General features: G+C 37.8%; 4 protein-coding genes across 8 annotated transcripts in view; all 4 read right to left on the bottom strand.

The window, feature by feature from the left end:
• Positions 1–6,775, bottom strand: part of anxa5a (annexin A5a) — a 34,861-nt gene extending 28,086 nt beyond the window's left edge. Inside the window, exon 1 of the mRNA XM_085135271.1 lies at positions 6,596–6,775. Within this exon, the coding sequence (XP_084991397.1) occupies positions 6,596–6,775 (180 nt within the window). The remainder of the gene's footprint in view (positions 1–6,595) is intronic.
• An 848-nt stretch (positions 6,776–7,623) lies between these two features.
• On the bottom strand, positions 7,624–11,168 carry ccna2 (cyclin A2). 2 transcript variants are annotated; one of them, XM_085182524.1, is made up of 9 exons: positions 11,044–11,168; positions 10,499–10,934; positions 9,731–9,989; positions 9,542–9,648; positions 9,149–9,372; positions 8,854–9,058; positions 8,663–8,776; positions 8,300–8,433; positions 7,624–8,193 (listed from the first exon to the last, which is right to left on the bottom strand). In XM_085182524.1, exons 2-9 carry the CDS (start codon positions 10,706–10,708, stop codon positions 8,142–8,144), a joined length of 1,305 nt encoding a protein of 434 aa, XP_085038650.1. In that variant the 5' UTR covers positions 10,709–10,934; positions 11,044–11,168; the 3' UTR covers positions 7,624–8,141. The 2 variants fall into 2 exon arrangements, with proteins under 2 accessions (XP_085038650.1, XP_085038660.1); XM_085182534.1 differs by lacking the exon at positions 11,044–11,168 and having other exon boundaries at positions 10,499–11,032.
• A 1,907-nt stretch (positions 11,169–13,075) lies between these two features.
• bbs7 (Bardet-Biedl syndrome 7) lies at positions 13,076–21,419 on the bottom strand. 3 transcript variants are annotated; one of them, XM_085182510.1, is made up of 20 exons: positions 20,936–21,419; positions 20,772–20,837; positions 19,308–19,370; positions 19,058–19,233; positions 18,782–18,968; positions 18,625–18,694; positions 18,426–18,533; positions 17,982–18,112; positions 17,719–17,803; positions 17,511–17,613; positions 17,225–17,417; positions 17,026–17,100; positions 16,857–16,925; positions 16,594–16,732; positions 15,418–15,523; positions 14,836–15,000; positions 14,613–14,722; positions 14,399–14,502; positions 13,739–13,862; positions 13,076–13,634 (listed from the first exon to the last, which is right to left on the bottom strand). In XM_085182510.1, exons 1-20 carry the CDS (start codon positions 20,969–20,971, stop codon positions 13,501–13,503), a joined length of 2,244 nt encoding a protein of 747 aa, XP_085038636.1. In that variant the 5' UTR covers positions 20,972–21,419; the 3' UTR covers positions 13,076–13,500. The 3 variants fall into 3 exon arrangements, with proteins under 3 accessions (XP_085038636.1, XP_085038620.1, XP_085038628.1); XM_085182494.1 differs by lacking the exon at positions 15,418–15,523 and having other exon boundaries at positions 16,593–16,732; positions 20,936–21,407; XM_085182502.1 differs by lacking the exon at positions 15,418–15,523 and having other exon boundaries at positions 16,593–16,732; positions 16,857–16,922; positions 20,936–21,407.
• Positions 21,420–22,457: 1,038 nt separating this feature from the next.
• Positions 22,458–27,320, bottom strand: tmem33 (transmembrane protein 33). Of its 2 annotated transcripts, XM_085182554.1 has the most exons (9): positions 27,204–27,286; positions 26,261–26,308; positions 26,017–26,084; positions 25,298–25,392; positions 24,999–25,186; positions 24,584–24,651; positions 24,017–24,150; positions 23,705–23,788; positions 22,458–23,501 (listed from the first exon to the last, which is right to left on the bottom strand). In XM_085182554.1, the coding sequence occupies exons 3-9, from the start codon at positions 26,062–26,064 to the stop codon at positions 23,372–23,374; spliced, it is 747 nt and encodes a 248-aa protein (XP_085038680.1). In that variant the 5' UTR covers positions 26,065–26,084; positions 26,261–26,308; positions 27,204–27,286; the 3' UTR covers positions 22,458–23,371. The 2 variants fall into 2 exon arrangements, with proteins under 2 accessions (XP_085038680.1, XP_085038672.1); XM_085182546.1 differs by lacking the exon at positions 26,261–26,308 and having other exon boundaries at positions 27,204–27,320.
• Between the last annotated feature and the right edge of the window lie 249 nt (positions 27,321–27,569).

The raw sequence follows: 27,569 nt of genomic DNA, 5'->3' as shown, positions 1-27,569 counted from the left end.
AATGCTCCTTTGAGTTTGACAGTTAAAATAGTTGCATTCTGTTTTTAGGACCAACAATTGGCTGAGGTGGAGCAAATTTGATATATTTTGGACAATACTGAGTAGTTTACAAAAATGCATTCATCATATAAGCTTATATATCATATAAGGGGGTCATATGATTGTTGGGCTTTTCTCTGTATCTATGAAGCGCCTTGAGGCGACATTTGTTGTGATTTGGCGCTATATAAATGAAATTGAATTGAATTGAATTTTATTATTTGCTTCGAGCCCTGTGTACAGGAGCTGCATGCTAAAAGATCTTTTGTTAAAAGGGTTGGCGTAATAAGCAAATGCTTCAGCCAATACCTTTTGATTAGCCTTGTCTCATGCTTTCTTGCTTTGTGGTAAATCTTTGTTCTGTCTTCACTGAGATATTTGAATGCTAATCAATAAAAAAACATAAAACATATATTCTGTATAAAATCCTAATTAGCAATTAGGTGAAGTATAATATAAGTGAAATGCAAAAACCGAGTTTTCTGAAAGAAGGCTAGAAGCTTTAAGATGTGTATTGATTTGTTTGTTTGTTATTCTCACTTCTTCTCTTGTTTGAAACTAAGAACTGCATAACCATTCAGGGCCCTGTTTAATTCCATTTATGGTCAACTTCCTGGGGGGAATGTGCTAAGTATAGTATGCAGGAGGGGATGTGTTGATTTTAGGAAATAGATTAAACTAAGATTCATTGAATTTATTACTCTATTGCTATTTCCTGGAATCAGAGGCAATACTGTCATTACAGACGGGAGCTGCAGCATTATTTTGTATTAAAAAAAAGCAGGTGCTGCAGACTTTTTTCTAATTTCTTGTTTTTTCTCTTTTTTTGATGATTAAAAAACATTTTTTTATTAGTTTCAGTCAAACTAAATATAAAACACTGATCCACTTGACCTGATGAACAGTTTAAAGGCTCTTTGTTTCTGCCCCACCACTTAGCCATGCATGTCTCACATATTGTACTCGGCAGTACTTGGTTGCCTTCCACCCAGAAACCAGAATGGCATATGAGAAAATGTCTTTGGGTGATTAATAGCATGTGCCCATAATTACTCCAGTGTCTTGAATCAATGCCTGAGAGAGGTAGTGTTCTATTAAATAATAAATCAGTATTTTAACATGCAGGCTTAATTCAGTGCTCTTTCTGCCTGTGTCTACATTTAGCTTTTTGTTTCATGCTCTACATTAACATGGTTTCAAGCATGGCTACTCAGAGGTTAATGTGCAAACAGGACACAAAGAGGAGATGCTTGATGGCTGATAGGAAGGAAGGGATCAGCGGCACAGCTCACATATCATTATAGTTGTCTCCTTCGCAGCAAACCTTAATTAAAGTGAGCACCTGTGAGAAGACGGGAGTGTGAATACCATCTCCGAGGTGATCCAGTTACGGAAGCTCACAGTTTCATTTCACAGTCTCCCAGGCTGACAATTTCCTTCATCCCCAAATAAACAAGAGTATAGCAGCTAATAACAAACATATCAGATTGAATGGAGATATTTTTCAGGTAACTGAGATATCGTCTACTCACCAGAGGCAGACATACACAAACTGAATGGATTATGTACTTCTCTGAGTATTTAATATCTCACAATCGGATAAGCTACAAGTGTTCATATGAAGTGTTTGGATAATATGTGCAGTTTTTACAAAAATAAATTTCTCATTCTTTCTCTCATGTGGTATGTGCATGTAGATAATGACTGTTAAAAACGCTACGGACACTGAATTACGATTCATATTTTTAGCAAAATCCTCATACAGTGCACCAAACTTCATGCCTGGATTAACCTAAAAAATATTTTAGCTGATCATCTTTATCTCTCAAATGAAATGTTTGGTTTTTTTGTTGTTTTTTTTGGGGGGGGGGGATGATAGTTTCAGATACATATCTATTTGTAATGATTTTGATTATAAACTGTAAATAAAGTAAGTAAGTAAACAAAAGATGGACATAACTTCCAGGTCTGAAAAGTAAAGCCAGTGCAAAAGTTCTTTTAATCTGCACTCCATCAAATGGCAAGCAGGGAGCTTTGAATGCCAGTAACACAACTGTATTAATATAAAATTATGAAATCAGGAAAATTAGGCTCTCTATGCTCACCTTTAATAATCAGTCACCACATTCAATGGCTCAGAAGCTAATATATATATATATTAGCTTCTGTACACACAAGTCTGCAAGGGATTTTCCTATAATTTCCTACCAATGACAATGTGATGGATGACATTGGCTGTCTTAAAAACATTGATGTCATTAGCTGTGTTTAATGACTATAATTAATCTAAGCCTAAATAAGACAAGCTGCAACTTTTTCATTTGCAAAGTGTTAAAATATGCAGTGACACTATATCTATTAATATGTGCAATAACTAAAGTCTTTTTTTTCCTGCCTGTAACCTAACTAATTTCCTGAATTTTAAAGATTAATGTAAAAAAATAAAAATAAATAAAACAAGTCAAGTCATACAGAAATCACTACTGTTGTGGTTACATTCAGACAGTTAGTGATTAATGATACATATGTACTTAAAAAGAAGCTTACATAAGAAGACATACTTGGTCATACTGTCTGTAAGTTGAAGACTAGTCCAAAAAAACATCAAACATTGCCATAAAAAAGTATTTGTTGCTTCCTGAATTCTTATCTTTTTCACACATTTGTCACTGTGATCATCAAACAAATTCTAGTAATGCCAGTTAATACCAATTGCAGTTTTTGAAATGATGATTTAATTTCTTTTAAGAGAAAAAAAGCTATCCAAACCTTTCTGGCCCTGTGTGAAAAAGTAAAGGTTGCCTTTGTTAAATCATGAGTTAACTGAGATTAATCAAAATGTTTGGACTTTAGTTTCAGCTCTCATAAAGCAACACATCATGAGACCATCTAAAGAAACAGCTGAGAAGCAAAGTCCTTGACAGTCTGGAAAAAGTTACAAGGTTTGCACTCCAGCTAATCACAGTGAACCATTAACAACAAATGGAGAAAAAAACCTGGAACAGTAACAAAATTACCAAAGTCTAACAAGATTCCTCCAAGAGCACATCAACAACTGATCTAGGAGGTCACAAAAGAACCCCAAACAGCATCCAAAGAACTCCAGACCTCACTTGTCTCAGTTAAGGTCAGTGTTCATCATTGATTTCCTGTTATCACAAATGCTTGATTGCAGTTCTTCCTGCCAAGGGTGGCACAACCACTTATTGGTTTAGGGAGCAATGCAACAGTGCCAGATAGTTTGGATAGTTTTTTTTTTTTTAATAAAAAAGCATTTAACGTGCGTTATCTTTGTCTTATATTAAAACTATTTTCATGTTTATTTGATCAGAAACATTTAGGTGAGACAAATGTGCACAATGTTTGGCACAATTTGTGTGGCAGGAAAATCATGTTAAAACCAAAGTTAGTGAGTTAACCTTGTTTTTTTAAATTGCACTTTCTAAGATCATATATGACATTTACATATTAAAATCTATTTGTTTTTATATGAGAAAACATCTATTGATTATTTATCATCTAAATCAGTGATCCTGCAAACTGCTGGGAAGTGAAACCAAAAGTCAGCAGTTTCTTCCCATTGCCCTTCCCAAGTTGTCAGCTTTAAAACCAAATCACTGAGAGATTTTCATTCATGAGCGGTGTGCCTTGCGACAGCTGTGTTACAGAGCTCTGTGCCTACAACTCAATATATGCAGTACTGAATGACTGACAATAAGGTCTATCATCAATCAAAGGGTCACCATAGATCACATGTTTACTACTTTCCACAAATTACAGCTTTGCTGAGGCCAGGCTCAACTTGTGTCTTATACCTTTTCAGGAACGTACATCATAATATATTAAAAGGGCAGATAAACTGCCTCTCCTAAGGGGAAACCATCCACAGCTCTTGTGTATGAAGCCAGTCAATAAATGTTGTGCTAGATGGAACATTTGCGATTAGGGAACAAATAGACTACTGTCATGTTTGAGAGCAGACTTAATTTAGACAAATATTCATGAAATGTAATCTTTATTTTATTTTTATTTTTTAGCTTTTTGGGGGTTGGAGTTAGGGGGCTGACTATAAACATAGTTAATTTCTGATAATCAAAGATGTAAAGTACATAAAACTCCAGCTAATATTTCTGATAATAAATATATTTTATTAGGATTGACTTTAGCTTTGCTCTTAAACTACAGCATAAAACTATGTAAGCATGTCAGATTAGCAGCATTTTAGAATATATTGTTTATACTTGAAAGCAAGAAAATGGGTCTTTTTTGAGGATAAATGCAAAATAAGTAAATTTAGAAATTTATTAATAAGATCAAGAAAACAACACCTGAATATTCACTGAAAATTAAAAAATGCTAGCCTACCCATTTTACAGGTAATGAATTTTATTATTTTTTTCCAACCCAAATGTTAAAAATACCAAAAAGAACAAAAATTTTGTCCATAAAGTGGTTAGTGTTTTGATCAGAGTTTACCTTGGTTTATATTTTATTATTATTGCCAAGCAGGTGTATGAAACACGTCTCTATTTAGAAAGTGTATCTATAGTCTCAGAAGATGAGTCCGATTCAGCAGTTTTGTTGCTCTTTTCATCTTCATCAGATCAGATGCTTTGATTATTTCGTGGACATAGTCGAACTCTCTGTTGTCTGCAGCATAGACTTTACAGGAACCTACACCGCAGATGCTGCTGCTTTTGACTTTTTCAGGATTCAGATTGATTTGCACTAAGGCTAGTTTTTATTTATTTATTTTTTTATTATTATTTTTTTTACTATATGTTGCAAATAAAGACATCATAGTATTGTAACCAAAGGAGAATTTTAAACTCAAAAGCACATGTGCAAAATAAATCAGAGCTGGCAGAGCTCTGAGTTACAGCTGGAGTGAGCAGATAAACAAACTGTTATTATTTTGAAATAACCCGTGCACGAATCTGCTGAAGAAGAATCCCTTAAGATTCACTGGTGTGAAATTAGCTGAGAGGTGGCGAAGTGTTTTCAGACATGTCTCAGAGAAAGTATTTACAGAAACAGCTTGACACCTTGGAACACTATGCTTCTTTGCTTTCTTGCAGAGAGCCACATTGAAAAATTTCTACATCCATCACATCTGCGTAAGTGACCTTTAGTAGTTTTGGCAGCTGGATTAGCCATGCTACCCCTTTCTGTTTATTTCTAGTCAAAGATGTAAGAAAACCTCCAAATTAGTTGACTTTTAAATATAAAGTTAATGTAGGAATGCAAATATTTACAGATCTTGAGAAATCTATGTTATTTCTGGCAACAATGATTTGCAAGAAATAACTTGCATCACACAGGTACACTGCATATGAGTAATGGGTGTTTTCATTATTGTGTTGAAGTATAAGGAAATCAGCTGTCATTGTGTTATGAACATGCTCCCCTCTAGGTTAACAGGATATTGATCATTTTGGGACTATTCAATCATTCAAAGACTGCATGACCTCCTCTGACTAATGACTGAAGAGGAATAAAAATAAAACACAGTAAGAACCACAGGTGAATGACAAATTAAAGGAAAACCCAACATAAATTATCTTGGCATTGACTCTGTTCCTGGAGCTGAACTGGAGAGATGAAAGTCTTTCTTCCGAAAGATATTTATGCATTTGATGATTTAATGTTTGTGTTGAGCATCTATTTGGTGCTGAATGAAATCTGGCGATCAGGAAAGCCATAGTGTGCACGTTATTTTGATATGCATCAGATAATTCAGTGATCCCTTATGTCATCCTGCAAAAGACCACTCCCATCAGGACATAAACATGTCCTTCAATACGTGGAAAAGTGGACTCCACACTTGGCAGTAAAATAGCTTCCTATCTGTGGTCAATAGATCAGGTGTATTGGCCACTTTTACATCCCTGGGAAATGTTAAATGGCATTAACCCTGTGAGTTCTTTTAGTAGATATTAGCTTTCTCGCCTTAAGTCTCACGACACTTTGCCCCTTGATATGTACAATATATATATATATATATTTTAAAGGTGGCACAGCACCTTTTATATATTTCATCAGCAGAAATCCTCAATATTCCTCCTGCCAATTCATGAAAATGAGATGAGAGGAGTGAAAATCGGCCTACTGAATGCACTGCTTTAATCAGCATGAATCAGGATGCAGATTTAATCTTGGCTTCTGCTTTTACTCAGCAGTTTAGATGTTTGAGCTATGGCTGTGTAAATACACTTAATAGCTCTTGCATAAAATTAGCGGTAATTTTAATTACTGAAGGAGAACACAGATAAGGCTCCCTGCTTCACACTTATCTGAAAATAAGCAACATATAAAGCTGGTAAAAGAACAAACGGGTTTCTATGAATAAAATCATGAGCTTTTATTTGTGAGGCAATTTCAGCATTTGAGTCCATAACAGATCATTTTTAAAGTAATTTTCTTACACAGTTCTGCAAAGGCACAATCAAGTACTCCAACATGCCTCAGTCCTGGCAGTGTTTTGGCAGATTTGTCCCATATTTCACAACACACGCTCCAACCTCTGTTCAAAGCAAGGCTGCCTAAAAGAGCGAACGGGCTGCAGCATCGATTTTGCCACCGAGTTCCTGAGCTGTTTGAGAAGCATCCAGAGGAGAAGCATCATGAGCATCAGGAGACCGAGAAGCATCCCCACGTACAAGCTCAGGTTCCAGCCCCAGCCCAGTGCCAGCGGCAGCGACGTGGACGCCACTACAAATCTTCTGGGGGCAGGCATGGGGTTAAGCAGCAAGCCACTCTTTACACTACCAAAAATGGTCTTTGACAAAGTTAGATCTTAGGAGTTAAACAGATGTTATGCCGTAGCTGCACGAGTCATCATTCAGCCAGGTATCCAGCCGTTTAGGCTATGTTATAGAATTCCCATCAGTTTCCATGGTATTAAATCCTCCCGTTAGTCATAAGTGTGTGCAGTCAGTAATAAAGGAAGCCTGCGTAGAGTGTGCATGCTCTTTGAGCGGTCCATGCTTCTGAGAAGTGATGAAAATCCTTTCTGCGGCTGGGCTCCGCTTCCCCTCTCCTGTCAGACTCCCTGCACAAAGCCAGCCTCCCAATTTATCACGGGGGAGCATGCAATACCTTCAATGCTAATGGCCGACTTTGCCTCACGTTCAGATAAAAATCAAGTCGTTGATGACTGACAAGTGGAAAAGCATTTAGTTTGACACAAAAACCCCACCCGCCCCCCCCCCTCCCTAAGGGGGATGTCTCCTTAAAGACAAAGCATTTTTCCTTCCTTTGAACAGAACCTTTAATGCCTTGAGGGGCTTTTGACATTTCAAAACCAATACTATTGTAAGAAAAACTGCACAGGAAACCCTTACTGGTTTAAAGATCTAAATCACTTCACCTTTACCATAATTACCACTCCTCAATGGCACTTTGTCCTCAATTCAAACAGAAATCCCATTTTGGATAGCCAGAAATTAGATTAGCCTTAATACAAGGACTATACTTTCCCCAGGCCAAACAACCAGGGCTCACATTCCTAAGCTGATGCAAGCTTTTAAGAACTTGTCCTCTGCTGCCCTCTTGAGTCTAGGGTGTTGATAAAGAGTCAGAAAATGTATTTAAAAGAATTTTATTTACAAGAGCCATAGTCTAACAGTGCAGAAGATGCCCCAAAAAGCTTTCAAGACACCAATGTAATCAAATGACTCAATGACAGACAAACTACACTTTAATCTGCATCCCATGAGGCTAAACAGTCCAAGGTTACACCTCTAAACTAGGCAACCCTGCAGCCTTGCTTAGGAAACTAAGCTAGAAAAAAAATTGAAGGCCACAATCTGTTCTGTGGGTTTAGGTACATGTGCAGGTCAATTAGCAACACCGAGAAGCCAAGTAGCCCAACATAGTGCTATAAAGCCTATAATTTGTCTGAATAAAACTTCTTGATTTTGCCAATAACTGTAGTGTGGCATGAATCTTAGACCTTAGAATATAAAAATTACCAAAAAAAATCCAAAAGTCGAAACATCTAAAATACCTAGTGCTACTCCAAAAAGAGCAGGGCATTTGACATTGTGGCACACATCATTAAATGACAGGGGAGTACAACATGGACAGAAGGAATGAAGCAGTCAGTTCAGCCGAAGTTTTGTTGGTGCATTGATGCTTGAGACTTCATGGTACCTGTGGAAGAGACGAGGGTTTAGTGCTTTAGCACAAAGAAATCCAGACTGTTCCAAATGCAAACAAAGATTGCCCATGAAGTCTTTAAACAAATCTGCGGACTTACTTTGTGCCCTTGTACTTCTCCCGGACAGACTGCTGTGCATGCTGAGGGGCATTGAGGTATATGCGGTGAAGATCCTCAATGCATGGCATCAGATCTTCCAGAGAGTAGCCAGTCATCTCATTCAAGGACTTGGGCTAAGGAGCACAACTTTGGTCAGTTTGTGTCTTCAAATATACCAATACATTTCCCCACACACTAAACTAAAGCTTTCATGAACTTGGACAAGTTTAACTTTAAATGGCAGTTAGGCGTAGATGCAAGCTCTGCAGTTATTGGCTGTGCTGATGGACACCATTGGCATTTCCACCTACATACAGACCAATACCTCCTAGTTGCCCATTTGTACAAGTCTGTAGAGCTCACCCATGAGGCACCAGTCACTGTGGTGTTAGCCAGAATGTAGGCTGCAGCTGCTGTCTGTGATGGCAAGTATTTCAAGAAGGGGTCTGAATCAACCAGGCTGAGCTCACCAAGGTACTGAAGATGAAAAACAACAAATGTTTAGACAATGCACTTAAGAGATCACTTTCAGACTACAGAAATCTCATGCCCACCATTGCCAAGCTCTCCACTTGTTTGGTAACAGCATGCTGCAGGAAGTACTGAGTGAGAAACTGGTTTATTGTTGGTGCTGCCAGGTCAAATGAGAGCACTTTAAGCACCAGATGCTCCATTCTTAACACTTGCTTCTTTGTGTAGGTGTCGTCTGTGATGTAAACAAACTCTGCCACCTCTGGTGGGTAGATCTCCTCAAATTTCCTGCATAACATTCAAAAGGAACAAATGTAATGTTGGCAAAGTAGTGGGCTTTGAACATTTGTAGAATCTAACATGCAAAAAGGTACATACGAAGCTAGCAGCATAGCTGCAGTGCCAACCAGCTGAAGTTTGCCTCTTAGCACAGACATTGAGGAAAGGAAGCGATCAATGTAGTTTACAGCCAGATAAAGTGTCTCATTCTGGAGCTTGTACTCTTCGCCAACTTCGACCAGCCAATCAACCAGAATGGCTCGCATGCTGTTTGTGATGTCAGGCTGCTTCTTCATGTAGCCAGCTTTAGGCCTGGTTTTCACCTGTGGGGAGACAATCTAGTTATAAAGAGCCAGTTTGCAAACAGGATCAGATAACCATCAACAGGTTCAGGTTGAAAAATGTTGCCAGGGGACATGTCTAAGATGGCAGCACGGCCAGAAAATTCTGATATGCTTTTTGGCTTTAGCACTTCGTATGCTAATTTCTCACCTCCATCTCCCTCAGGTAGCTGTGAATTTCAGCTGCATATTCTGGGGCCTCATTTACATTCACAGGTTTTTCCTCCCCCTCAACCACAGACATGTCCATTGGAGAATCTGAGAAGAGTTTTACATTTAGTAAACAGTGAAAAACCCAGATCAGAGTAACAGTTGCTAGCATCATTTCCTTTAAACCCACCAAAGCTGACATCCATCGCTGATGGAATTTCAATGGTGGCAAGGGGCTGCCGGAGCCGTGCCACAGCACTGATCTCCAGTGGGGATTCTTCAACTGTGGGCTTGGCTTTGATACTCTCAAATGCCTGCTGTGGCTTCTTGACACAGGCTCCATCAGGCTCATCAATATGGATCTGGAAAGCAGGTTGCTTGGCCAGTGGTTTATCAAAGCAGCTTTTCCCAAAGTCTTCATTTTTACAAGACAAGGATTGTGTTGAGTCCTGGAAGCAAAGAAAAATTCAGACATGGCCCACAGGATAGAAACTTTGTTAGATTAGATCTGATAGCTACACTATTCAAGGGCATGCATGCGGCTCAACTTAGTGGTTAGAAAAGACTTCTCATTACAACACTAAGTGCGCTGCACTTGACTGAGAACATTCAGATGATATTACACTAGTCAGGTTCAATGTTAACACTCAATTGTTACATCTGCTGACGGGAGGGAAACGTTAATAAAGCACCCTCAAGAATGCATGTCTGTTGTTTTAAGCAGCCAACTACATGACTGACTTCACCTTAATGTTGATATTAAAATGGCGGTCAATTGGTGGGAACTGGGCGTAGACAACTACATTCGTGAGTCTGTAAATATTAAGTTTAAAGAAATCATAAAAGCATCAAGTATTTTTTAAACAAGCAGGGACATGGTAAAATGTATTGGCTCCAAAACATGTAGTCAACAGCAAACCGCAGCACCAGTTAAGCAGCTACCAGTTAGCATTGTTACCTGCTTTCCGCCGACTTGGGATTTGTTCCTCTGGTTGTTCTGCAGGGCTCCTAGCACGGTTCTGTTGGCGGCTTGCTTCGGAGGAAGGTTTTCTTGGTTTTCAGTCGCCACAGGTCGGGCTTTGAGCGAGCCTCTGAGTCTCTGCAGTACATTTTCCTGATTCTGGTAGTCACTAGCCGCGCTTCCCTGTGCTCTGTTAGCGCCTGACATGTTGCCCTCCAACTCCAGCCTGCCTTCCGCTAGCTTAACTACAATTGTTGAGTGCTAGTTAACTTGTGAGATGAGCCCTCAAATATGATGCGTGGAGAAAGGGATCAGGTATATGGATAATTATAGCGAGGTTATCATTAGCTGCTACCTTGCCGAGGAAGCTTAAAGAATTGTTCACAATCAAAACTAAGCTGTTGAGATGGTAACCACACTTGGAACCCCCGTGCTAAAACAAAGCAGACAAAAACAAGACATGCACAATTGGTGGTACAATGGCTACAGTCGGAAGACAATTTAAGTCGCCATAACGCACGAGTTTCGAATTCACTACCAACCTGAAAACAAGGGAGCTAACCTCGATCCATTTACACAGAAACCTGTAGAGACTGCAGCTTTCTCTCAGTTCAAGTAGCCCGCGAGGATTGAAACAGACCAATCAGAAGCCGCGAAGGCAGTGACGCGTAAAATGTACGGGGAACCGAAGAGTACAATAATCTTCTGATTACTAAATTCAAAACCGGTTTGGCACGTTTGAACGTAAAATCGCGTTATTAAGTCAGCTAGGCCTGTGTAGCAAATGCACGCTTAAAGGATAAGATGTTATTTTATTTTTTTCCTTTTTTTATTTTGCTATCTTCATATATGTTCAGACACACAGTTTACCCAAGGCATTTAGTCATTTTGTTTATATGAACCATTTGTAATCTGTTCTTAGTGACTAAAGACTTGTGTTGGGAAGTACTAACTGCATGCAATACACACATTAATTAAACCACTTTTTGAATTAGCTTGGTTATAGTTTAATTTTTAATGAATACATGATCAGAGAAGTTGTTCCCTGGATAACTGGGTGCGCTTGCCTTTAAAATCAGTCTAAAACTAATTATTTGCTGTCTGCAAATTGCACATAAAACCAAAGTTTATATCCTTCTACTTTTGCATAAATAGTGGACCGCTATAATTTACATATGACATATGAACAGGCAGTCACTGCTATAAACTCAACTAAATGTCAGCTTTTACTGATATGACTGTTTTTTTTTATATCTTTTTTTTAATTTACAAAGCAGTTTGAACTATACATCCATCCAGTCATTTAGTTAACAATTTTGATAACCTCGAATATTTTATTGCAAGTAAAAGTTTAAATATGTAATCTTTAATATAATATAATGTTTAAATATTCACTAAATGTTAACAGCAAAATATACTTACAATAATAAAGGAAATTCTCCTTTACAGAGCATGTTACATAGATATCCTCCTAAATGTCCTCCGTAGTGGACTTTTGCAGTCATTTCCTCCATTTTGTTCTGTTTTTTTAAATGACCAGAAAAGGAGTCCTTTTTAGAAGCAGCAAGAAATTTATTGCAGTTTGTTGAGGGAAACAAGGATCTTGAGTTGTCTGATGAAGAAGATCATAGGGAATAAGCCCTTCAAGAAGAAAGAAAGAGGAGCATCAGAGATGGTACTCAGACGAAGTCCTCTTGAACTTGTTGTCATTAAATGGTTGGACAACAAGCCAACCTCAGGACACACGCATAGGATGGTCCAAGAAAAACAAAAGTTTTGTCCAGGTGCCAAGGCCACTGGCAATTGCTGAGTACAATACCAACATAGGTGGCGTGGACCTTGTCGACCGAATGTTGAGTTTCTACAGGATGGTCTCTCGCACTCGGGAATTGACAGCACGTGCAGTTCTCTATTTTTTTGATCTGGCAATCACCAACTCATGGCTTCAGTATAGCAGTGACTTGCAGTTTTGGGGGAAGAAACCACTCAAGTTCCTTGACTTCAAACTGTTCCTTGGTGAAGAGTTGAAGCAAATGTTTGCCATCAAAGATCAGTTTTACATGTTTGGCCTTCCAATGTCCTCTGCAGTGGACATGTGATATCTAAAAAGTAAAAACTTTTTTTCCCCCAAAAAAATTATTTCAGCCTTCTGATTACCTTACAAACATTAGCGGATTTAAAAGTCAGGAGGATATATTTGCTCATCTTTTAGGGAGCGTTTCAGATGGCACCAGTTTAAAGGACAATGCAAACTGCTAAATCTGCCTCTGCTTTATATTCTCTAAACTACTTGTATGTCAAATTTAAAAGTGCAAAGAAACTAGATACCAAATAAATGGTAATGCACAGTAAAGTCACAAAGTAGCAAAAAATACAAATTCTGTGGATATAGTACATTGGAACTTTCAGTCCTTCAAAGTATATGTATTCAATTAACTTTCACAACTGTGCGTTGGTGTGATTTTGCAGGACTCTCTGGTACTCTATCAGACAATGGAAGCAAACAGGCAATATATAGATTTGCTGTCCTTGATAGTGTAGATGTAACAGTTTAATGAATGAGACTTGATTGGCTCTTTGTTAAAAGTCACTGTATTATGCAAGTCTTCTTCTATACAAGTCGATTTTTGTAGTAGCATTAGTCCAGTGAATGATGAACTTTACATCATCTCATTTTTATTTGAAGAGATGAACATCACTCATATGAAAACCATAACATAAAAATATACATTACATATTTCTTTAACAACCTTATATTTGGTCACTTCAAATGTCAGCTATTCATACAGGCAACTTTGTTATAGTTATTTCCAGATACTTTAAAAGACATAAATATTTAAATATTGTGCTCAGTAGCTATGACAAATAGTAACTAAATATACTTAATAACATTATAGAAACACAGAGATACTACCATGAAACAAGTGTTTCATTAGAATACAAAAATAGCACAAACATTCAAAGACAACTAAATGAATACCTTCTGACCTATTAAAAGCTTAGGCCTCATTAAAAAAATCTAACAGAGAATTCAAGTCGTAGTTATCAAGTATCTCCAGCAATGAGGACACCTTGGTTTTTACATTCTGGCCCTTGAACTTGAATTTGTCGATGAAGAGGTCTGTGATCATCCCTACAGGAAAGAGAATGAAAAATATTAACTATCATAGGCCAACAATATTAATACGGTAAGGATCACAATGAGATCAGTTAAATGAAACTGTTAAAACATTGCACCATAAAGCCTTTCAAGGTGTGCAGGCTGTTTCTTGTACTCCTCAAGGAGATTAGCGGATTCATCCAAGATGTTGCGATATTCTGGAATGAGGAAATCAGCATTCCCCTCATGAACCTGAAGCTCCTGATGACCACAGAGGAAGTAGAGATGCATGTTGGGAAATAGGAAGCAGATATTAGTAGCTACATTAAATTACACTCAAAGAAACATGTGAGCAAACTGTATCATTTCACTAAATCGTGCACAGCAGATTTGCAACAGTTTCAACAGTATATTGGCAGGGATGCAATGGAAATAACGTTGCCATATTGTGAAACTGGTGCCTCCGTAATAAAAATATAACCTGCAGGGATTACAGCTTTTTAATCCTCATTTTAGGTTTAAATAGCTTTAAAACAGTTTTCATCATTTTAAAATCATCAGTTTAACTGGAGATTCTATACGTGCAGTTTATGTCAGCTTAGAGTTATGACTCTCACACCTCTCATTTACATAACCATTAAAAATAATTGCCTGTGGCATTAGCAAGATGGCTGCCGAGTTGCAAGACTTTTTTCTAGAAGGTATTTGATTAAATTCTGAACAAACCGGGTGGTCTTTACTGCAAATTCCACAACACAGTTGAAAGGAATTAATATCTTTTTTGCTTTTATACTTACTTTAAGGGCATCGATGAGCTGAACTTTTCTAGCCAACAACAGCTGGTACTCCAGCTTTGGATGGATCATGTTAAGGGTGTGGCTCACAGAGTCATCACTGATTTCTGGAAGATTAATAAACATAAATACAAGTTTTCCATTTCTTCTGTTTAAAAAAACAAAACAAAAGTAAAACCTGACAGATGGTATTGAAATAGAACAATAATACACCTACCGTACGAAATGTTGAGATTGATTTTCTTTTTGGTAGCTTCTTTAGACAGAACATCACTCAGTATGGAGATCGTAGAGATGTTGTCAGACTTAAAGTGACCCTCCCCTTTGCTGTCAATACAAAATGGTTCAATATATTAAACTATATGAAACTACCTATTAAACTCTTGAAAAACTTAAAGTGTATGTAGTTTAGAGCTTGTCTACTGTGTGTCTGCATTTACCAGTAGGTGGCTTCAAGCTGTGTGCCAAGGAAGGTGTTGTGGAAATAAAATGTGATGCTCTCTCCTGCGGGTGTTTTCTCAGGTACCTCCGGCAAACAGAAAACCACCCAGGAGTGGATCTCTGCAAAACTGAACTGCCCCACCAGACTGAGCCTGTTCATTGGCCTTAAATAGAGTGAGAAAAGCAAAGAGAAACGAGAACAAATGATTTTATGAGAAAAAAGGGAAATCCTGATAAAAGAACCGTGTTAGAACATTTCTGTGTTGCTGCTATTAACAGTAATATATACATACAACACAGAGTTGCTGTCACATATTTCATAGAAAACCATAGTAAAAGTAGAGGTTACTAAGGCTACGTTCACACTGCAGGCGAAAGCGCATCAAATCCGATTTTATGACCCTATGCGACCCATATCCGATCATGGTATGACAGTGTGAACAGCACAAATACGATATTTTCCAATCCGATCTGGGTCACTTTCATATGTGGTACTGAATCCGATACATATCCGATGTTTTAGAAAGTGACTGCTGTTTGAACGGTCAAGTCGCATTAAATCCGTCTTTTACATCACTGACACAAGACAGACGCCAATTATGAGCTTCGGAGAAGCACCCGATAAGACATCGCGAACGCTTCCTGGCCATCCAGTGTAGATGTTAGTGAAACTGTTGGGAGGACAACGTTGGAGAAACGTGAACATTTTATTTATATTGTATAATCTGCAGATTCTGACAGAAATCTGCAACTATCCTTTGAAGCACCGCTCCTCCAAAACAGCAATAAGGATCATTATTAGGTTATCTACATTATTATGTAAATAACAAAATAACACAAAGCAAAAATTGGGAAACGTAAAGTCCGAAGTCTTTATATTAAGGGCCATCAGTCAAACAATATTGTTTGCTCTGGGTCTAAACAGAGCACGTTGTGTGTGACATCTTCTTTTGCGCATGTGGGCCGTTTTGGGCGTTCACACTAGAGCGCGTTTGCTGTCGCATTTTATTTGTAGTGTGAACAAGCAGACAAAAAAAAATCGTATTTGATCAAAAAATCGGAATTGAGCATTAAGACCTGCAGTGTGAACGTAGCCTAAAAGCAAGAAGTAAGCATATTTATTTTCAACACACAAAAAATGATCAAATAAAAATATTAAATCCACCAAGAAGATTATGTGGCTGCTAAAAACTGGAAGCAAAAGTAGAAATTCCATGTCATTTCACAACAAACACATAATAAAGTGAAATAACAAAAACTGGGAGATATCGCAGTTCTAGTTGCTACTAATCTTCAGATGTATTTGTGGATCCAGGAACGCATGCATGATGTCAAAGGAATTGTCAGTATATATGTGTGTAGCCACTCACATTTTTATTTGTTTGTGGGTTTGTTACTCTAAAATTTATGGAAAAATAACATCAGAATTTCACCAGAGCTGGGGCTTGATTTATGTTTGTTGGGAATTCAGATCCAGATTATTTTTATCACTGTGATGGAAGGCAAACTGGACACTGTGTCTTATGTTGCACTGACAATTTTAGTTTCAATTTGAGGGTCTAAATGTAGGAACCATTCACAACTCTAGGTTTAAAGCTAATAATATGTTTTTGTCTTTAAAACAATCTTTTGTGTTCTGCTTCAAAAAGAATGAGATTACCAAATTTCAATTCACATCTCTATGATTTTAATATACTTGAAAAGACTGTTTTCAAAATTCAAAGTAGTGCAAATTTTCTTTCATTCTTTTAATTACCTCTCTTGGTCTATGCTGTGAGTCCGCTGGTGGAGGGACAGAGGTTTGATCTGGTACTGGCGTACCTGACATGTCTTAGGTTGCAGTCTTGGGGTAATATACGCCTGCAGGGTTCCATACTGTCCCTCGATGGACCTCACCTATAGAACAGTTTGTTGTGGATCAAATATATTACTTCTTCTGTAACACATCATATCACAAATAGCTGAGGCAAGTTGATCATGTAGCCATTTTAAAAATGCCACACTTTCATGTACTACTTACTTTGAGCTCAATTCTGGTAGTGTTGGCCTGACATCGGTATGTGGCCAGGAGGAAGTTCCCATTGGGCTGCTAAACAGAAACAGAATGAATGTGAGGCCTTAGATCACAGAAGCAGGTTTATGACTTAGTTTGTAAAAGTTTTTGTGTGCACATAGTTTACGCGGCTCACCTCTGAGTCACATTCACTGAAACTGACGACAGCTGAGTTCTTATCCACATCCAGGAGGTCAATGGGGACATCACTCTGTGTAGAACATTAGTCTCAGTCATATTCTGCTAGCTTACTTTTGCTACACGGAATGAAAAGTGTACATTTTTTTGGTTTTGCAACTTGTCTTTTAACAGTGCGGTATAACAGACACATGTACCTGCAACAGCAGGTTGTCGATGGCAGTCTGCACCTCCAGGGTGAGGCTGTAGCTGGCATCGTCTTGGCAGAGTGTAAACTTGTCATTGATGCTGAAGACGGGGACAGCAGAGACAGCCGTGCTTGATTGAGAGGTCTGCTGGTACTGCTCACGTCCCTGCAGGACTTTGACCTGCAGCTGCTCCAGCTCTGCCCTGAAAGTTAACAACATTACTAACTGAAAAACTGAAAGATCACACTTCACAGTAAACCAAACAAAAAAAAAGGGAACAAGACTTTGCTAATACCTGAGTGCTTCTACTTTAGACTGTGTCTCCTTGCTCATCCTGACCTCATCTCCGGGGCCAGCCTCGGCCTTCTGAGGCTCAGTGGTCAAACCAGTCACCCATCCTGTAAGAAGTGAAGAAAAGAGTGGACACAAGACACCAGACACTTATTGTTCCTGAGGGAAAAAATGCATAAGCTGCAGTATTAAGGGAAACATTATCATCTAACCCGTGTAGGTGGCAGTCAAGACCTCATCATAAGACTCCTTCCCTACACAGCCACCCTGGATGGAGGTCACACTCTCTGACAATACCTGTTATGAGGAAACACAGCAGAGGAAATATTGAAGATTAAGAAGGGAGCCTGTCATTTGATACCTAAATGCATTAATATTTGTAAATTAAGCAACAATTATTCAAATAACTTTAGGTTTGTAACAGTTACAAAAACACAACTGTAAATCTATGGAGAGTGAATTTTTAATCACTTACGTGCTCAAAGCGCAATGTCGGTTCATTAGAGCTGTCAAAGCCGTAGACCTCAACCGTCCCATCATCCCTCCCCACCAGGATATCATTCACTCCGTCACCAATAATATCATAGTTGTCAATGCAAAGAATTCCTGGGAAACAGAAAACGTGATCGTTTTGCCAGAGGTTAAGTCATCACCTAGTATGCATGAGTATCAGTTTAAACATTGTGGAAACATACACTGTGTATAAAATGAGATCAGATAGATCTGTTTGAGAAACACTTTGTTACTGCATGCCCATGCAGTAGACGCCGCTTTATGACTGCTTTGACTCAGAGCAATCACCCTCTGCTGGACAGTAAAGATATTGCACTTTTAAGGCACCTGTACACTGGCTTCATGTGACGCTATGCCCATCTTTTCTAACAGTGTTCATGAGAAAATAATGCATTTCTGTACATACCTCCTTTCTTTTTGTCATTGTCAATTTCCCATTTGGTCGCAGCTGAAAGTTCACCAATCTCAACCAATCCTATTTTTCCATCTGTAGTTCCAAAGAGAATTTCCTCTCCTAAAGAGAAATTTCAGAAATGAAGTTCAAACTGGTACATATAAAGCCGCTTCATGCTTTATGGTTACAGTAAACAAAGAAATCAACTTGCCTTGCTCTTTATACAGTTCCAACACAGAAGGAGGTCCAGGAACTTCTATGTCATATGCAAGTTCAGATCTCTACATACAAAACCATAAAACAATTGGCATCTCTCATTTGACAAAGAGCAACTCAAAATCAGAACAGTAAATGAGAGCTCAGTCTACCTGCAAGACTCTGAGCACTCGATCTTGGCATGCCAGGACTGGGACGAGGTGAGTGAGGTTTTCATTTGACAAACATGTGATGTCATTGATCTTGTCTCCAGAGAGGTAGTAGTCCTGATCTTTGCAGTCACAGTAGTGGTTGTAGATGTAACTTGCGCACACAAAAAGGTCGGCGCCTGAGACATGCCTGGAAAGGACCCAGCGGGGTAAAGATGACACAGCTCTGCACCTCTCAATCGTGTAATGTAAATCAAAATGAAAAAACATGGTTCCTACATTGCATTAATGCTCTCAGTTAGGTTGGCTTCAAAAGTGAGGAACTGTTTGCCTTTCTTGGTGAATCCTCGGACCTGAGAACCAGAGCAGACAAAGATCTTTTCCTGGGGAGTTCCCGCAGCACCTCCAAGGTCCATTCGGGCTATCTTCTGGCCAGGAAGTGTTTTAAAGACAGGCTGAAACAAAGAGTCAAAAGTCTTACAAGCTGTTCATTTTAAATCTCTGTGATGACAGGAAAATATTTACTCACCACTGCTTCCCCCTTCTTGATGCCAAAACATGTGAGTATTCCATCATGATCAGCAATAGCAACCTAAAACATGAGGAGACACCAATCAAGCACTCTAATACTTACCAATTTCATTTTTTAGTTTAATTAACGATTGTAGCAAAGGCAAGGAGTCACATCTAGAAGATAAGCCCAGTATCAAAAGAGAGTATAAAAGAGACCTTACATATACTATAATTTGTTTTGACCAAGCACTGATCCCACATGGTGATATGACCCTTGAGGTTTACCCAAAATGCACTTTTTAAAGTTTTCTACAATGAACTAATAGAAAACATGTTTAATTAAAGCCTGCCGGAAAAATAGTGTTTAAATCTTGTTTTGAGGCAAAGTCTATTGATCTTTCTGAAATTTGACTGACTATACAAGTTAGTTATACTATACAAGTTCAGTTTAATTGAAAGAGGAACATGTAAACTGACATGTCCCTCTTTCAATTAAACTGAAACTTCAAAACAACTGCGTGACAAGTCTTACTTCTTGAAGGGCTCGGGTAAAGCAATTATTTATCAGAAATCAATGTCATTGGTTTTGATTTCTGACCATCTAGTAAACAAAATATGTATTACAGATAAATAAACTAAAATCCAAATAATAAAACTGGTTACATTTTTTAAATCAGAATAAGAAAGACTTTATTTATCCCCAAGGGGCAATTAACAAAATTAATCATCTGCAGTCTTCAGCAAAAGCAGGAAAACAATCTGGATTTAGTCAGAAAACAATACTAACACCACAAATGTTAATTAATTTAGGTTACTGTATGGTAGGGGTGGGGGAAAAAATCGATACTGTGTAGTATCGTGATATTTTGTTTGCTAATAATGTATCGATACAGGGACAGCAGAAATCGATATTTTGTTACAAAAAAGGTTTTGTGCTCTGACTTCAGAGCATGTTGATCCTTTTTCTGAGCAAGAATCCTGACATTCCTTCACTGTCCAAATGTGTTTAACTTTTTTTTGGCAGCAATAAACATGACAGTTTACTTATTTTAATTTAAGACATGTTTTATTTTAATTAAGTTTAATTAACTTTTTTATTTAATGTAAAATTATATTTTGTTTTAATTTACTTTCAAATTCTTCAGCTGCTGAATGGGCTGCATAGTTTTCATAAATTGCATAGTTCAGAATAGCTATAATTGTACCAGATGGTTGCATTCAGTTAAGTTGGACTAGACTGTAATACAAACCGTTCAGTTTGTCAACAATAAAACTGAAATGAGAGAAAGACTGAGTGTGAGACTTTGATATTAGATAAAATGAATAGTGATAAAGTTTACCTTTATGTACAGAATCTGAATATCGCAAAATATTTTTTAAAAATGCAATAATATCGTATCGTGCGTTAAGTATTGTGATAATATCGTATCGTGGGATGTATGGTGATTCCCACCTCTACTGTATGGCTCATAAACGATACCTTTTGGGTTGCCTTTTTTCCCAGTGGAGGAAGAAGCCTCATAGTTTTCTGAGATGTCACGCCAACCTGAGAGATAGAATGGAGGAGAACTTTTACTCCTAATATTAATTAAAGAGAGAGAAAAAACACACAGCATAAACCCGACGTAGTCTGCTTTGTTTTACCTGAATGTAATCAACTCTATTGAGGCGAAGATCCATCTTCTTTCTACTGTTTCAACTTAAGTAGGAAAAAAAATCTGCAAATATTCCAAGCAGGTTATTCAGACATTACTCTTGGCCCATAGCCGCCCGTTACAATTAACACTTTGTTAGACGTTCAACCCAATTCCAAGACGATAACGATGCTAGCTGAGACTGGGATTATCTAAAGCAAGGGGATTAGCTCAACGTGCTAGCTTTAGCAATCGGAGCTAACTGGTACTGGCACGCAGGCTTCCTCAACGACCGAAAATCATCTTTAAAAAAGACACGAAGGAAGTCGATGTGTGTAGATGTGAGCGCGGATAAATTCTCATTAAACGCCGATATCAGGTATAAACGATCTGTGCAACATTTTGGGACTTGTAGAGGGCAGTTGCCGTTGCTAATGGCAACGTTGCAGGCTGTAACAAAACTGCAATTCCACTGGTTGAAAGGGAGTAACGGACATTGAAGCTGCATTTTGATTGGCTATCTCATTCACGTTTTCTACCGGTGCGTCATGTCACTTCTATATCTAGCAGACAATACAAGAATACCTAAAAGACAAAAAGAGAAATGAAACATAAAAGCAGCAAATAATGACAATAATGTTTTCAAAAGTGGCCAAAGTGTGCCATTCTGCCAGTAATGTGAAAAATCCCATTAGCCTTTTGAATTTTCAAAGCTTTGGAAACAACTGAATAGTTTTTACTCAAGGATCTTTTACTCTTTCTCTGTTTTTGGGAAATACAAAATTTACTACTTATCCAGACCCTCTTGGCACCTCTCATTTTTAAACATATAACACCATTTAATTATAGTGACACATTTATTATGTCAATGTTGAAGGTACTTAAAAGTAATAGTCACATATTTTTTCATACATTAATAAACACAGTCCTTTACCTACACAAATGTTGGCACATACTGTAGAGAAACTCAAATTTGGTTTTAGTGATGGTATCTTGTCAGAGTTTTCATGAAAATTGTCTTCTTTCTTGTGCTTTCAGATGGCTAACTGGCATTGTCAAGAGTAATCAGGGAAGAGTACGTGTCTGAACTTAAATGAAAGAACAAGCTCTTTTTACTCGCCCACATAAATATCTGTTGCATCATAAAATCAAAGAACTCTTATTTAAAATGACACATAAATATCACACATCGTTTTTTGCAAATATATCCCAGATAAATGGCGTGCAGTGTGTCTATAAGATGTATTTGATATGTACATGTAAAACTGTTTTTAGGTTTAATTGGAAACCACTTAAAAACAATGTACTCATAGGGTCTGAACAATTATTCACTAACTCACATTTCTCTAGTGAGAAACAATATACAATTACACTGAAATGATCTGTGATAAATACTTTTATATTAGACCTATGCTTTGAATAACAATTAAAAACAGGCATAAATAAATCCTTATTAGGATTTGTTCATATTGAAGTCAACTATTATAATGCAAGAAATTATTGGTACCAAACCCAATTAGCATTCAACACTATGTTTGTTTAGGAGATAACTTTATTCTCATTATAAAAATGTGGTTTGTCTGTAGGCAAGTAAACACAATTAACATGGCAGGGAAAGAAAAACATACCAGGGCATGCATTAAGCAAGAAACCTATAGCCTAATAAAAAATGAATGACTCAAAATCAAAACAGCTTTTAAACTGAGAAATGAGGTCAGGGTGCATTCATAAGCATGGCATGCTTTCTGCAACTTATTCCATTTGTGAATCATACAGCAGAACATCTGGTACCTTAAAATATCCCATAAAATACAGCAGATTATTTTCTCAGTTTAACATCCATTTTGACATCATAGCTACATAAGATTTTGCATGTTGCTGAAATGTGAGTCAATGGCATTGATAGAATACACTTAATATTTAGGCTTTTAGACACATAAGAGCATTGGATGCTTTACAAATCAGACATAGTTTGAAACTGAAAAAGTACATGATTATTTAAAGAAATGATCATAATCCATTGTTTATAAACACATGTTCATTAATTTATTCATCTGAGAATGTTAATATTTCATTATATAATAAGTGATTTTAATGAATAAATAAGACATGAAAGGAAAGAATGATAACAGCTGATAAACAGGGAACCCAGCTGATGTCAAGCTAATGTGCTCAGCCCATCGAAGGTAACAGAACAGGATGTCCACCGCTTCAATGAGGTCACATTAAAAGGATGGAAAAGCAAATATCAGTATGAGCCTTCAGTGCATTACCTGCTGGTCTTCAGCTGCACTCAGATACACAAAAATTGGAGCACAGACTGTAAAGTTGACATTCAAAAAAAAACGGTTCCTTCCATTGATGGCAAAGTCTTTCCCCATCGAAGTTAAGTCACATCGTACATCTTACTGAAAAACAAAACATGAGGAAAACAAATTTAGTGTAATCAAACCCCCGTGGGGGCGAGGCGGCTGATAAAGGCGATACTGCTGAGGCACATCCTCCTGAAGAAGGCAGGGCAGGCAGGCTTCATGATGAAATGCTCCAAAAGAATTCGCAGCTCGGTGAACAAGGTGCTGAGATAGAAAGAAAAGTACTTCACTCAGATTGTATTGAAAGCAAATTTAATCTAATCTTTGTACCTTCTGAATAGCAGGGCATGCAAACTGAAGGGCCATGTCCTGGGTTGAACCCCAGAGCCTCTTGCTGTGAGGCAACAGCGCAAAACACTGAGTCACCAGGTTGCTATGTGACAATAACGGATAATTCAAAGTCTTACCGGCAATATGGATTTCTTCTGGATGTGTAGCGCAGAGTGAGGAATCGGTAATAAATGAAAGGCAGCAATAGGCTCCCCTGGCCGCTGTTGACAAAATATTATTGACATGAGCATGTGAAAACTGGACACTCTGTATTAAGATTCCAAAGAAGGGCTTGCATTTGTTAAGAGAAAACTGATAGATATTTATGAGATTAACACAACAATAACCACAAAACAGTCACTGCAACTAATCAATATTCACATATCACTAGATTAGGGATGCTACAATTGGTCTTCAGAAAAAGAAATCGTTGACAGTTGTAAGCATACCTGAACAGCATAAAAATAGTTGCTGGCATCAAGAAGATCTCATTACAGGCAATAAACTTCAGGATATTCTGCTGATTAGTTGTCAGTTTGTCCAGGAGACCCCGGATAAACATCATGCTGTTTGGGCCCATGGTCTTAAAGAAATAGAAAACAGTCACAAAGTGAAATGAAAGCTTTGGCAAATCAACATTTTGAAATGAGCAGTGGGTGCAAGAAGTAAAAGGTAAAGGAAAACACATTAAAAATTATTAGCCTCCAGACTTTAAGTCGCTTAATGGTACATTATACGTTCTTAGTTCAATTTAACTGTAACAGTTAAGTATAAAGTTCTTTACGGTGTGTTTCTCATTTGCCTAATCTCTCTCAAACACACACACACACACACACGAGCAGAACAGCCATATAAAGCGCTGCTCTGTTGCCACTGTGTGAACCCAACCACAAACCTACTCTGCTGCCTCAGACATGGTGGTCTGGCTGGTACTAATATCCCAGCTTGTGGCTAAATAATGTTTAAACTGATTTCACAATAATTTTCAATAAGTCACTGTGGTGACTCATACTTACATCAAGAACTTTCTTTGTGTAGGTAGTTGCGTGAAGCAAGGAAAAAAGAAAAACTGGAAAGATGCTCACTGGACAAGAAGGTTAAGGTTAAATAACAAAAAAGAACAACTTCCTCCTAAATAATACAATAATAAGGGAGCATGATTGCAACTATGGAAAAACTAAATCTTTTACTGCTAAGACTAATTGATTTGTAATACTGCAGGTCTGAATCCTATTGAATGCCTCTAAACGAACCCTTTAAGGACTCCTATCAGACTGTCTTTGGAAAAAAACTGCAGCAACAAGTAAATGTCTGTCCAACTATAGCAGTGGAAGTGTTTCATTATTGTTTAAAACTAAAAAACACACAATGTATGTAGCAATGCTATCATCTCCATTTAATCTTGCAGACTTGCTCACAATGAAAGGATACTTGTAATGGGGTAGGAGTTGACCAGGATGAGTGAGTAGAGCAGGTAATGGCAGCTGTCCTCCTGCAGAGCCTGGGCCAAGAAAGCTCTGCTCAGCTGAAAGCGTGGAAGCCTCTGGTGTAAGCGAAGCGCACTGGTGAGGGCATTCGCTAACAACGCTCTCTGATAGAAGTTAGCTGCTGCATAGGGTCTGAAATATACAAGCAGTGACAAAGACTCAAATGCTGATTTTGGCTGGATTACAATTACTTTTAAAGCTAATTGACATTTATAATTAGATGATTTTGCACAGTGAACTCACCCCAAAACTGGTAGAATGAACATTACAGAGCAATAGACAGTGAAGAGTCGTGACAGCCACATTGCAGTTTCCAGCTTGTTGCTCATTAGAAATTGCTGCAGAGACACAAAGATGCTCAACATTAAACCCAACCAATCCCTTGTTCTTGTCTCTATTTTTCTCATATATACTGGTAGCAGATTTACTGACTTTAAACTTACAGTCAGGTTCTCTCAGTGGCTAGCATACAAAATTCAGCCAAACTAAAAAGCATCTTAATGCAATCTACAAGTTAATTTTACCGCCTTGCCTTCAAAAGTCAGGGGGCAGCTGCAACTCATCCTGCTCATCCTCATTCAACTGATGTTGCTCAAGTGAATGATTGGTAGCGTATGTCAACCAACTCTTGCAAACAGCACTGAAATACATGCCACACATCCCTACTCTACTTGCCCCCTAAGATAAACACACACGTTTGGGTGTCAAAATTACAGATTTGGGATGAAATCATTCCAATTATATGTAGAAAATAAAGGGGCTCAAGATATCTTAAATCTTAGCAAAACTGTTCCCAATTTCTTCAAAATATCTGATAAAAGTTCTTGATGAAACAATTAACAGAAAATGAAGCACCATTTTCTTTCTTTTTTTTTCTGTCCAGGATGTGTACAATCAGAGTACACCTTTGGGCACAATAATACTGGAATATTTGAACTACATAGTTAAAGCAGCCAACCTACCACAGGGCCTAGCTGCGGCGGAGGGTTTTGTTGGTTTGCATCAGCCATCTTTGGGGGTGCTGGTTTCTCTGTTGGGGGAAAAAAATTCAAGTTTAGAAGTAACCCTAACTGTTTTTACATGCTCATTGAAATTTCAGGTCACCTGTGAATAAATGGACAATCGATAATATTGTCTAGCAATTACATGTGATCACACGATCACAACAGTGTGACATGATTAAAAGTAATGAAATAAATATCATGCCTTCCTCAATGGTGATTTTCACTCTCTGGCCTGAGTTTCATCAGCTTCCTGAACAAAATATATGTCAATATAAAACCATTGACAAACTGTATCACCAAGAGCTGCTGTAAAACATAAATCTTCCACCAGACATCTGTCAATTATTCTACAGAAACCTCATAAAAATGACTGATTGTAAATGTAAAATAATTAGTAACATTAATTATTATTGATTCTGAGTTTTTCAAGCTGAAACCTCAACTTTTGTGTTTCAATCGGTTACTTTTTTCCATCCTTTGTTATGTTTAAACTGGCTTCATTTAGATTTTAGTCTGATGAACAAACAAAAGAGGTCATTTAAAGGAGTCACCTTTGGCCTTATGAATCTTTCACCATATACTGGTAAATTTTAACTTTTACAAAGGTTCCGGATTCATCTATTAACTGACGCTGGAGATGGACACTTAGATGATCTATTCGCTAAGGTAACATCGGGACGATTAAATGGTTAACCTTTGTAAGCACAAACTACATATGAATGGGACAGATGGAATCTAACAACGATCATTCCCTCTAAAGGAAAAATATGCCGGTAGCTAGCTGGCGGATGTGCTAATTTATGCTGGTAATGACTTGTTAATAACAGACACTATAAGGCCAAATGGTTAAAATATCCAGATACTGCTGTTAAATCCGAGACTGATGACTGCAAATTTATCATAAGGCAGCCCTGTGTGTATTTTATTAAGGCTAACGCTGTTTAGCAGCAGGTGTATCTAGAATATTCTGTTACCATCGTTACTAGCACGTCAGCTATCGCCTCAGCTAATAGTTGCTACCTAGGTCGTACGTGAATGCTTCCCTGATTACTTTGTCAACGTTAGGTCGCCCGGCAGTTTAAAGAAGACTTAATTAATAGCTACACCTGACCCTATATATGGCAATAATAAAGCATTCTGCTTACCAGCGCTACAGCGTTGATTTACGTCGCGTGCTAACCGGTTAACGTGACAGGCAGAAGCTTGGCACTCTGGGAACTACTCTAGTAAACGATCAGCTGACCATGTAGCGTAAGACGGGAAGTACGCTATTTCTCGCGATATATCAAAAACTGACTTAATGTACATAATGAAGCTTTGTTTTATATGTTTATTGAAAATTGTGCTCCTGACAGATACCTTCCATATTAGGCTGTAAGTAATTAAACGACTAATACTACAACTGAACTAATGAAGACTAAACTAAAATTATACATCCAAAGCATTCTAACTGAAGTGAAACGACAAAATCCATTCCGTAAACTCCCCCAATATAAACAATACTGAAAGCT

This window comes from Neolamprologus multifasciatus, chromosome 2 (genome assembly GCF_963576455.1).
Source record: "Neolamprologus multifasciatus chromosome 2, fNeoMul1.2, whole genome shotgun sequence".
Taxonomy (NCBI): domain Eukaryota; kingdom Metazoa; phylum Chordata; class Actinopteri; order Cichliformes; family Cichlidae; genus Neolamprologus; species Neolamprologus multifasciatus.
This window is presented reverse-complemented; position numbering and strand designations above follow the sequence as displayed.